This window comes from Petaurus breviceps, unplaced genomic scaffold, assembly GCF_028583685.1.
Source record: "Petaurus breviceps papuanus isolate PSGF00001 unplaced genomic scaffold, PetGlider_PUasm1.0 208, whole genome shotgun sequence".
Lineage (NCBI taxonomy): Eukaryota > Metazoa > Chordata > Mammalia > Diprotodontia > Petauridae > Petaurus > Petaurus breviceps.
Genome location: NW_027185852.1, coordinates 22207127 through 22218441, shown reverse-complemented (window position 1 = coordinate 22218441; position 11315 = coordinate 22207127). Strand labels below are relative to the sequence as shown.

At 47.1% G+C, this 11315-nt stretch overlaps 1 protein-coding gene across 3 annotated transcripts in view; it reads left to right on the top strand.

Moving 5' to 3' along the window:
* Nucleotides 1–4465, top strand: part of TCEANC2 (transcription elongation factor A N-terminal and central domain containing 2) — a 31538-nt gene extending 27073 nt beyond the window's left edge. For all 3 annotated transcript variants that reach the window (XM_069093528.1, XM_069093527.1, XM_069093529.1), the window contains exon 5: nucleotides 3165–4465. In XM_069093528.1, coding sequence (XP_068949629.1) covers nucleotides 3165–3353 — 189 coding nt within the window. In that variant the 3' untranslated portion in view covers nucleotides 3354–4465. The remainder of the gene's footprint in view (nucleotides 1–3164) is intronic.
* The last annotated feature ends 6850 nt before the right edge of the window (nucleotides 4466–11315 follow it).

Sequence of the window (11315 nt, the reverse complement as noted above, 5' to 3'; positions counted from 1 at the left end):
AATGCACACAGTCACAAGCACACATACAGACAGAAACGCACACACAGACACACGTGCACACACACATGCACATACACAGTCACATATACACAGACACAGAAACGCACACACAGACATACACGCACACACACAGTCACAAGCACACACACACATACACACGCATCTTCCCTTGGTGACCGCTGGATGCTCCATGAGCTTTAATGGGGTCATACAAAGAGCTTGTAAGCGCACTCTTTCCTGCTCGCCTGGCTTCTAGCTCTCAGTTTCCCCACAGCATACTTGTCTTACCAGGTGCTGGTGGGGGAAGCAGCTCCGGGATCTTCAGGATTGTTGTCCTGTTGTGCTTATGGGGCACATGCCTAAAACGTGTCCTCCAGGACTTGAGCTCAGGCCTCCTAGATGGCTGCATGAACTTCTGAAAAGGTATCCTAGGAGAAGGTATTTTCTGGTGACTGCTGCTACGTGAGTGTCAGGCTGAGAGGTACCCTTCCCCTGTCACCGTTTCATGCTCAGGCTCCCTTTGTTAGCTGGTCCAGATGTCAGAACAGGGGGAGTTGGTTTAGAAGAGCCAGAGGAGGTCTGACCCAGGTCTAGAGAATCAGATTGAGATCTGAAGTCCAGACCTGGGATGAATCGTTGTTAGGGAGAACACTCTGGTAAGCCAGCTCTGGGGCAGCCCCAGTCCTGGCCCAACATAGAGTGTCTCAGCCCCTCAGGAAGGACAAAGGGCAAGTCCAAACCACACAGGGGCCATTCCGGCTTGTGCCAGACAGGCTGTCCATGAGCCCCCAGAATTCCCTCGCCCCAGCCAAGCCGGCTTCTGCAGTGGTTGGGAAGGGATAGGGCATTGACGTAGCAGTATTTGGCACGTGGGGATCCTACCTTGCACGAGTAACAAGTAGACCTAATGCTTCTAAGGTAAACTGAGTTTTAGGACCAAAAGGTTCTTATTTGCATAAACATGCACAGCAGAATTTTATGAAAACCCAGGTATTCCCTGCAGTGAGAATAAGATTCTATGAGCAATTTTCTACAGTGTTGATGCTTTTGCCCCAGTAAAATATTAAATAGTAAATCATGTTCATCTAAAAAATTATATCACAGCAATTTGGTATACAAAATAGACTTAATTTCCTCTGCTCTGCTCCAGTATCTTCCTGACCCTCTTTAGCTTTGGGGGCAAGGGAGGGCGGAGGGGAAGAGGGAGGGGAGTGTTCCACTCTGAGGGCAGAACTCAAAGCAACAGGGAGATCTTATAGAACAATAGACTATGTGGCCTGGCATAATGAAAAGTGGCTGCCTTCATTGTGCCCCCCCCCCCAAAACAAACCCCCACTCAAAACAAAGTGGGCCAAGAGGGGGGGAGATGTCCTTGTGAAGTCCTGGAAAGATTTCATTGAACCTAAAATCAGAATTGAGTGGCTTGGTCCAATGGATGGATGGATGGATGGGTGGATGGATGGATGGGTGGGTGGGCGGATGGGTGGAAGGAGGGATGGATGGATGGGTGGATGGGTGGATGGATCAATGAATGGATAGACAAATGAAAGTAAAAGAGAAAAGAGGAGAGGGAGGAATGGAGTAGGAAGGGACACAGAGAGAGAAGGGGAAGAGAGAGAATCTCATACATGACCCCTAGTCTCCTGACTCCAGGCATTTTCACTGACTATCCCCAATGCCTGGGGTTCATCTCTGCCTTCTGGCTTCCTTCAAGTCCCATCCCTTTAACAGGAAGCCTTCCCAATCCCCCTTAACACCAATGCCTTCCCTCTGTTGATTATCATCTATTTATCCTGTCTCTAGGTGGTTTGTTCATAGTTATATACGTGTCCTCTCCTCCATTAGATTATTTGCTTCTTGAGGGCAAGTACTGTCTTTTGTCTTTTTTGTTTCCCAGGGCTTAGCACAGGGCCTGGTACTTAGTTTTTATGTTAGTTAAATGTTTATAGACAAGGGGCGGCCAGGTAGCACAGCGAGTAAGAGCACCAGCCCCAGTGTCGGGATGACCTGGGGATCGAATCTGAGCTCAGACACTTAGCACCCACCCAGAAACACCTGGCCGGGTAACCTTGAGCAAGTAACTTAACCCCAATTGCTTAGGGGCGGCCAGGTGGCTCAGTGAGTAAGAGCACCGCCTCCAGTGTCGGGATGACCTGGGGATTGAATACCGGCTCAGATATTCAGCACCACACCCAGAAATAACTGGCTGTGTAACCTTGAGCAAGTTACTTAACCCCAATTGCTTAAAAAAAAATGTTTATAGACAGGCCAATAGAGCATGCATGTAAGTACTTATGGTAAGCCAGGCCTATTGTGATACAGAAATAAGCCAGAACGCCAGTCCCTACCCTCCAGAGGCCTCCACTCTAACAAAGGAAGATGACCCATAATCAGGTGCTGGAAAGGGGGTGAGGCTGCTGGTGTGGAGCCCGGGGCTCTTGGAGGTCTGGGGCAGGGACTCCCAAGCAGAAGAGAAGGCTTCAGTGCAGACTGACTGAATGCTGGCTCCTGATCCTCTGCTTCTTCCCCTGAAATGCAGCAATACTAACACTTAGAACATCTCTAACTCAGGCTTCTTCTTGTGAGAAATCACTTTGCAAATTTGAGAGGATGCTAGAAATGGGATTATTGCTTTGATTGGCCCCTCCTCAGGGTCCTCCAGCAAAGGCTGGCCCACCCCTTGGGCTGATGGGGGGATTCTCAGCCAGGGCTTTTGTGGGTGCTCTGTACCCCCCAGGCCTCTCAGATCAGCACTGATGTATTTTGGCCCCTCCTCCCAGGTCCTGTGGCCTAAAGACACTGATATCCTGATCAGAATATACAGTATTATCCTGATTTCTTGTCCTTTGTAGTTTCCTGAGCTGCAAGTAACAGGCCTCAGGACCAGTTACTTAGTTCAGGCAAGTTTCCTGTTATAATGGCAAATATTACCACCCAGCTGGGGTTGTGAATGAGGTCTCTGTCACATAGCACATGGCCTTGTTCCTTAATTGCCAGGGTGGAATTAATTTGCTCTTCCTGTTTCTCTTGTGACAGGAAGTAGATTTCCTTGAATTTAAGTTGATTAATGAAGGCCTCTGAGCCCCCAAGCTCTAGGCTCTACCGCTTTTAATCCTTGTGAAACGGAAGGTCCTCATTTGATAATTTGGCTATGTTTTTTTTAGATGGATCACCCACTGGTTGAAAATATCGAGCGTGAAGCTTTTCATCTCTGCTCCCGTCTCATTAATGGACCATATCGGCGGACAGTGAGAGCCCTGGTCTTTACATTAAAGCACCGAGCTGAAATTCGAGCTCAGGTCAAGAGCTGCTCTCTACCAGTCAACACACTGGTGCAGACTTACAAAAAGTGACCTTCACAGTCGTCCACGCCCCAGGGAGCGGCACCGGGCCCACCGAAGGCTGGCCGCTTCCCTCTTTTCAAAGGCCTCTTTGAGTTTGGGTGAGGGGGAGACCCGGCCGCCATCAGCCTTCTCCAAGTGCCATTCCATTCAGAAGGAGGGCATGAAGAACAACAGGGGATGGGCCCCGGCATCATTATCCGTAACAAGTGCCACTGTCTGAAAGTATCAATAGCTCACCAGGGCCCTCGAAGCACCATGTTTGTGATCACAAAACTAGGCCAGGAGGGTGATGGGGCTTATTGTGGGCTTGCCAAGGAGGCCTCTCAACTCATTCTCCTGTTGGGCCAGGAGTGCCTCTCCCTTCTTCCACCACCCCGCAGGTAACTGAAACTCAATTACTGGCCCTGGTGCTCTCAGAACTCACCCATCTGTCTTCCCTTTACTGTCCACCAGGGGTAAGCCTGCAGGAGCCCGCCGACGCCCCCCTCTTCCCTCATCCTTATCTGAATGTTTCAGCTCTTCCTTGAAGACCTTCAGCATTGGTCTCTGAAGCCCCCATGCTGGGGCTTCTAATGAGCTTGTGGCCTGAAGCGGCCAAACCTCGGCTTTATTGGAATGCCTGGCTATTAGACTTTAGAGATATATAGAAGGTGGATAATGAAATCTCTCTCTAGACAAGTTGGTTGAGAAAAATCTATTTTAGCAAATCATGACTGGCCTACAGGAGACTCCTTGAGTGATTATGTAAATGCAGTTTGCCATTTTTAAGAGCATGATAATAAACCATGTGGTTTAAAAATGCAGAAATGTTGACTTTTTCCTTGGAAAGCATATTGGACTGAAGACCTATACCGGTGTCTCACCTTCAGATTTGCTTTTAATTCTTTGAGTGAGAATCTTTCCATGGTCCTGACATTTTGCCCCAAGGTGTGCCTGACCCCTCTAAGAATAGGGCTCCCAGGACCAGGGGACTGGAGGATGTGTGGATCACCTTCAAGCTCAGGATTGGCTCTAGATTGGAGGAATTGTCCAGTTCCTTTCCAGATTTGGAAATGATTTAGGTTCCCTTGAGTTGACTTGCCTTGCTTAGGGTAGGTGCTTAATAAATGCTCTTCAAATTACATTGAATTTGTTGCATTCATTCTTTTTTTGCTTTTTGGAGGGCAGTTGGGGTTAAGTAACTTGCCCAAGGTCACATGGCTAGGTTTTGTGTGTGTGTGTGTATGTGTGTTAAAGTGTCTGAGGCTGGATCTGAACTCAGGTCCTCCTGACTCCAGGGCCAGCACTCTACTCACTGCACTACCTAGCTGCCCCTGTTGCATTCATTCTAACATTTATTCATGTGTGCACCTGTCTGAGGGGGGAACCAACGAGTTGGATGTGGAATTCAAGAATCCCCTTGGTGAGCTTCTCCATCTGTCCCTCCTCCTTTCAGGTAGGGGAATAGCTTCAGATAAACAAAGGGCCTACACCTGTGCTCTCGCTGATCCAGGGAACTCTCAGAGGAGGCATTTCCTGTCCTGATACAAGTTGGCACCCTCTCTGTTACTTGTGGTCTTAGAGATCTGTCCAGAGCACCAAAAGGTGAAGCAATTTTCTGAGTCTTACCAATCTGTGTCAGAGGTAGGACCCAAAGCCAGCTCTTCCCGGTTTGGAGACAACTCTCTAGCCACCATGCTGTGCTGTTAGTAGCTAGTATTTCTATAAGAGCTTTACCAATATGTCCTCATCCGACTGTTACATATACCCAACAATACCTCCGATGTTATCTCCATTGTACAGATGAGGAAACTGAGGCAGACAGCAGGTAATCCACTTAACTCACTTTTATTTATTTAACAATCATAGGTACTCCCCTTACAATGGCCCTACAGCATACATCTCACAAGAATCCTGATCCTCATTTTACGGATGAAGACCCTGAGTTAGAGAGGTCCAGTGACTTGTCCACACCAAGTGTCTGAGCCAATCTTCAGAGGCCACATTTCTTCTGAGGCTTGTACCCTGCTCCTTTCTGATTGTCTCTTGTGCTTTGACTTCAGCCCTTCCTGTCGGCTTCCTCTTGGCTTCAGAAATGTATCTGGTCCTGCACGTGTACACATGCACACTCGGAAGTGTATTATCAAGTGACCTTTTTGTGAAGAGACTGAAACTGTGGAGGAGAGAGCCCCTGGTGAAGGGTGACTCATGGCTCTGTGTTGACTGTGGATGTGGGCCAGTAATTGACTTTCTTTCTGGGTTGTCAATACCAAACAGCCACCACATGGTTGAGACGTTTCTGAAAGAGTCCTCCCGATGACATCTGCCATAGGAAGACAACCAGGCCTATGGGTCATGTGGACGAGGGGCTGGCTGGGCCCCAGCTTATCTCACCAGAGGCCACCCGGGGCCCTTGCTCAACTCCAGGAAACTAAAGAATAAGCTCTTTTATGTCAACCAGGAAATGATTGTGGGATGTGTACAGGGGCAGCTGGAAGAACCTGAAAAGTCAGTGGTCAGGAATGGAACCAAGGGAGGGGATCCTTGTTTCTGATAGAGCTCGGGCTGGTAGAGGCCAGGCTGGACAAGGTTAGTCTGCTTTCCATGTGACAGACTCAGGGACATCTCTCCTGTGCTCTCTGAACCCTCTCCAGGCCACCTGCATCCCTAGTGAGATCTGTGCCCTGATCTTGAAGCCCTTGACCATCTTGGTCACCCTCCTTGGAAGCTCTCGGAGCTTTCCACCCTTCAGTCCTCCCTGAAGTGTGATGCTGCAAACACAAGCCTCCAGATGCAATCTGACCAGGCTGTAGGACCTTGGGCCAGTCACTCAACCTTCATCTCCTCATCCACAAGAAGAGTATGTGATACTTTATCGAATAAACACCATCATCCCCCTGATCTGACAGGTTAATATAATAATCCTGTGAAAAAGGAGATACGGTTTGTTATGGCCTGTTCCTGATGGGACCACATATTGCCAGTTTCCTTTTCAAGATGTCGCCTATCTTTGAGGCTGGGTTTCACCTCGAATCCCACCTCCCACAAGGAGCCTTTCCATTTCCCCTAAGGCTGCTGCCTTTTTTCTCTTATCTCTCGTTTTTCCCATCTAGTCCTTTGCATGTTGTCTCCTCAGGTGGGCATCAAGCTCCCCATGGGTGGGGATTATTTTTTGTTTTGCTTTCTGTCCCCATGGCTTCGAACAGTGCCTGGCATATAACAGTGCTTAACAAACTTGCTGACCCAACTTTAATGGATCCATTCTTTAATGTTTCCTGAGATCAAAGTCAAGCTCATGGCTCTATTTTGAGCACTCTGTTCCTTTCCCAACGTTTGGGTGGTTTTTTATTTTAATAGGACGTATGTCTTTCTTTACTCCTGTAGTAACTTCTCCATTTTCCACAACCTTTCACATCTCCCGGCCTGACTTGGATGTCTAATGCTGTGCCTGTGGGCCAGATAACTTCATTCCTTGAGGATGCCGAGGGGGCTCTCACCATCTCCTTCTCTTGGGTATCGATTCCCCATGAGTCACCTTTGTTTGGTCATTTCCAATTCAAAGGTCATTCTCACTGACAGAGAAATGGGCAAAGCGAGGACTGACATCTCTGCCTTCTGTTGTCCAGGATCATTGTACCACACACCCCAAACAACGGTTCTGTCCCTTCTTTGATCCTCTCTCACCGCGATACCGTGTTTCCCCAATAATAAGACACTGTCTTATTATTTTTTTTTGAAAGAAAAACACCAGAGGGCTTATTTTCAGGGGAGGGCTTATGTTGTCCTGCCTCAGCTCTCCTCCCCGGCACTGCTCTCAATGGCGCCAGCAAGCAAATCACTGGGGAAGAACAGGATGACGCGCTCACTGCTGCAGCTCTGATTGGGGGGGGATGGTGCATACAGAGGGTACCGTAATGTAGCGTGTAGCGCAGGGGATCACCTTCACTACAGTAGCAATCTCAATAGGGCTTATTTTCGGGGGAGAGCTTATTTTAGAGGAATCTTACACAATAAGGGGAGGGCTTATTTTCGGGACAGTTCTTATTATCGGGGAAACACGGTAGCTTTAAAAAAAAAATACGCTTTCTAACCCTAATTGTCCATGCGCCAGGAAGACAACAGACCATTCCCTTGCTGTTAGACTGTTAAAATGCTGCCTCAGTATCCATCCCCAACAGGGCACCGTCAACTGCTCCTGCTCTTCTTCTACTAATGACCTCCCACTGATGTCTCGGGCTTTACTGGATCCTTCTTGGGAGGACAAAGCTGCTTCCTCCTCAAATGATGCAGCTCCGTTTTCTTTAGGGAGAGTGTCAAGCCTTGTTTTTTAGGTCCAAGGGCACAGCTGTCCTTCTCCTCCTCGTCCTCATCTTCATCCTCCTCCAGGTCATCGTGCCTCTCCCATGTCAGACCCTTTCCCCCCATTTGTTTATTTGAGGGGCAGGAGTCTGCAGAGGCTTTCTCTTATAGGACGGAGACTAGTATACATTTGGAGCATAGACAACAGTGTAATTGTAGAGATGCGGGGGGGGGGGAATCTTCTATGTCTCAAGGCCCCTTGAAACTCTAACATTCTGTACCCTGCTTTGATATGCTGTGCTTAAAGGACCTCCACAACTCTGAAAAGATGTGTTTCAAGGGCTTTTCCATCCCAGTATTCTATGTTCTATTATCCCTCCCAGTTCTAACATCCTATGTTCTAAGGCCCCTTCCATTTGTAACCTTCTGTTCTAGATTCATCAAACTCTAAAACCCTGTAATTCTGAGATGTAGTGCCTTCCTGGAAGGATGATGCCATTGAAGATAGCTTTTAGTGGCACAGAAATAATGATGATAATATTAATAGTAACCAGCACTTATGGAGGAGAAATGAGGCCAGGAGACATTAAATGATTTGCCCGAGGTTTGAACATCTCGAGAGCTACGTTGCTCAATAAAGGCTGGATTTGGAGTTAGGAAGACCTGATTTCAAATCCAGCTTCAGACACTTCCTAGCTGTGTGTCCCTGGGCAAGTCATTTACTTCTTGGTGCCTCAGTTTCCTCAGCTATGAAATGGGGATAATATCAGCACCTACCTCCTGAGGTGGTTGTGAGAATTAAATAATGCATGTTAAACACTTTACAAACTTTAAAGCATTACAGAAATGCCCTCCATTTTTATTAGTGTCTGAAGCATTCAGGAAACATTCTAGCCTTTAGTTGTGTATTTGTCTTGTTCTTATTTTATATTTTCTCTCATTCCCTGCTCCCCAGAGTTGGAAGCCCATGTCCAAAGTCAAGTCTTCTCCACTGCCAGTGCATTTCCTGTGAAAATGGCTTTCAGTTACACTATGTACATGCGTGCATATATACACATACGTGTCTATCTGAGACACCAGATTATTTGCGTGTTGCCTGTTTATTAGAACATAAGCTCCTTGGGGGCAGGGACTGTTTGGTATTTGCCTAAGTGTCCCCAGTGCTCAGAACAGGCCTAGCAGACATCTACTAAATGCTTGTTGACTAACAGTGACAATGACTGCATTCCAGAGCCTGTTGTGAATAAATCAATAAATGCTGGTTGGCCTGAGACAGCTGATAGAATGTAACTCCTTGAGGGCAGGGGCTGTTTGGTTTTTATCTTTGTTTAGAGCCCCTGGAGCATAGTAGGCATTTAATAAATGCTCGTAGATTGACATTCCACCTGGACTCCAGGAAGGCCGTTAACAAGGTTTCTTGGGATGTCTTTGGGGCCCAGATGTAGAGCTGTGTGCTGAGATGAGAGCCAGAGTATGAACAGTTGGGTGGATTTGGGGTTGGTTGAACACCTGGACCCAAAGTCAAGCAATGTCACAGGGTTCTGCCCTCGAGCTGATTCTTCGCAATATTTCTCTCAGTCACTTGAATGAAGGCACAGATGAGCCAGGCAGAATCAGGAGCCCAAGTGATAATCATGATGAAAGTTCATTGTAAAACTTCCCAGCATGCAGAACTGAACACTGCATTCTCATCCTCTCCCACTTCTCCCCGAGCAGAGAACAGAAAGATAAAGCGATGCCCCCCCGCCCTTTCCTCTTTCATTTCTTCCCTGACTTGTTTCAGTTTCCTGGAGGAGAGAGCCAAGCTCTGAGGAAGCCAGGGAAGGGGCTCTTCTGTGAAGAGCACAGCACTCTCAAGGACATCAGGGACAAATTGCTTTTTGGCTGAGATCCTTCTGGGGTGAAGGTTAGGATGGGAGATGATCGCTCAAGATGGGCTTTTGAGATTTGGAAAGTGGGCTGCCCATTACCTGCGGCTCTTTCCCCCTTGAAGTATTGTAGAATGTCTGCCTTTCAGGGCATCTGGGAAAGGGAAAGAGGTCCATCAACTGATACAAGCACAGAGGGCTTTTGGGGGGATAGGGCTTGGAAGCCCCAAAGTCCTTAACCCTGCTGACAACCTCGGGCTCTGCTGGCTTTCTTGGACAAAATAAAGCTTCCATCATCTTTCTGCAGTGCCCTAGGAAACTTGAGAAAGCAAATGGCACCGTGGATTGAGTGCTGGATTTGGAGTCAAAAGACCTGAGTTCAGATCCTGCCCCAGACAACTTACTGACTGTGTGACCCTGGGCAAGTCTCTTAACCTCTCATCCTTAGTTTCTTCATTTGTAAAATGGGAAAGATAATAACACTCACTTCATAGGGCTGTTGTAAGGATCACATGAGACATTATGTACAGTGATTGGCAAACCTTAAAATACTATATAAATACTAGCAGCTACTATTATGAACAAAATAAAAACCTCCCATTTGCAGGCTTCCCTACCATTTATCAAGTGTTTCCCTCACCAGAGCCCAATGAGTAGGCACTGCCAATATCCTTACCTGAATTTTACAGTGGAGAAGGTTCCCACACTGTAGAGACAAAACCAGAATTTGAACCCAAGCCCCAGGGCTCTCTCCCTCTGAAATATTTTTTTTTAAATAGAAAGTGTTGTATTGATAGCTTATAGTGCCCTAGAGTTTTACAAAGTGCTTTTCTCTCAATGATCTCTAAGGGAATGAGTCTCATCCTCATGAGGCAGATGGGGAAGCCAAGGTTCAGGTTGGGGAAGTGAATGACTGACTCCTGTTTGTCAGTGATCTCCTGATTCCCAAGAGGCTATTTGCCCTACACCTTATTATATGATTGTTGATTCTTCGATCCAGAGCTGGAAGGGTCTCGAGAGTCCAATGCCCTCATTTTACATATCAGGAAACTGAGGCCCAGAGATACCTAAAGCCACACAGGCAATCTTTCTTGTGGTCTTTAGACCATGTCTCCTAAGACCTGGGCAGGGAAGTTCTATATATTCTGGGCAGATCAAGCGTTTAAGCATACTAGAAAGCAAACAAAACAAAAATCACAAAACAGCAAAAACTTTTGAGTTGCAGTAAATTAGGGTAGGGGGCTTTTGTTGTTGAACAAATGATGGTTAGAGTTGAGCAGATAAATAGTGTTACAGAGACCCAGATCTGAAAAATGCCAGGAGTCCCTGATAATGCATTTCCCCTGCTCCATGGTGAAAGATGGAGCCGCTGGATTCTTTCATTTATAGAAAATCAAGTTCTTAAACTTGTTCCTGTCCAGCCCATTTGTCTTCCACTGCCGCCTTAGCCCTTAGGAACCCCACTTTGAGATTTGTAACTTGGTTTACTCAAGAGTTTATCACAGTCAGACCAGGGTGAGGACCCAGTTTGTTACTGTGGTTATTGGGATGAGAAGCAGTCCATCTGTAAAATGAGGCACCGGAAATCTCATTGATTTTAGCAATACTGACATGGACAATCCAGGGGGCTGACTAGTTGGGAAGCTCTTCAGGTTAAGTCTACCTCGAACAGCTCATACCCCAAAGCAAAGGAGGGAGCCATTTAGGCAGAGTGACGTTAGGGTCCTGGGGTAGATGTGGGAAACCAGGCACATCAAATTTATGAAGGACACAGTGCTAGGAAAGGATGGAGAACACAATGAAGAACTGAGTTGGGATCAGTGAA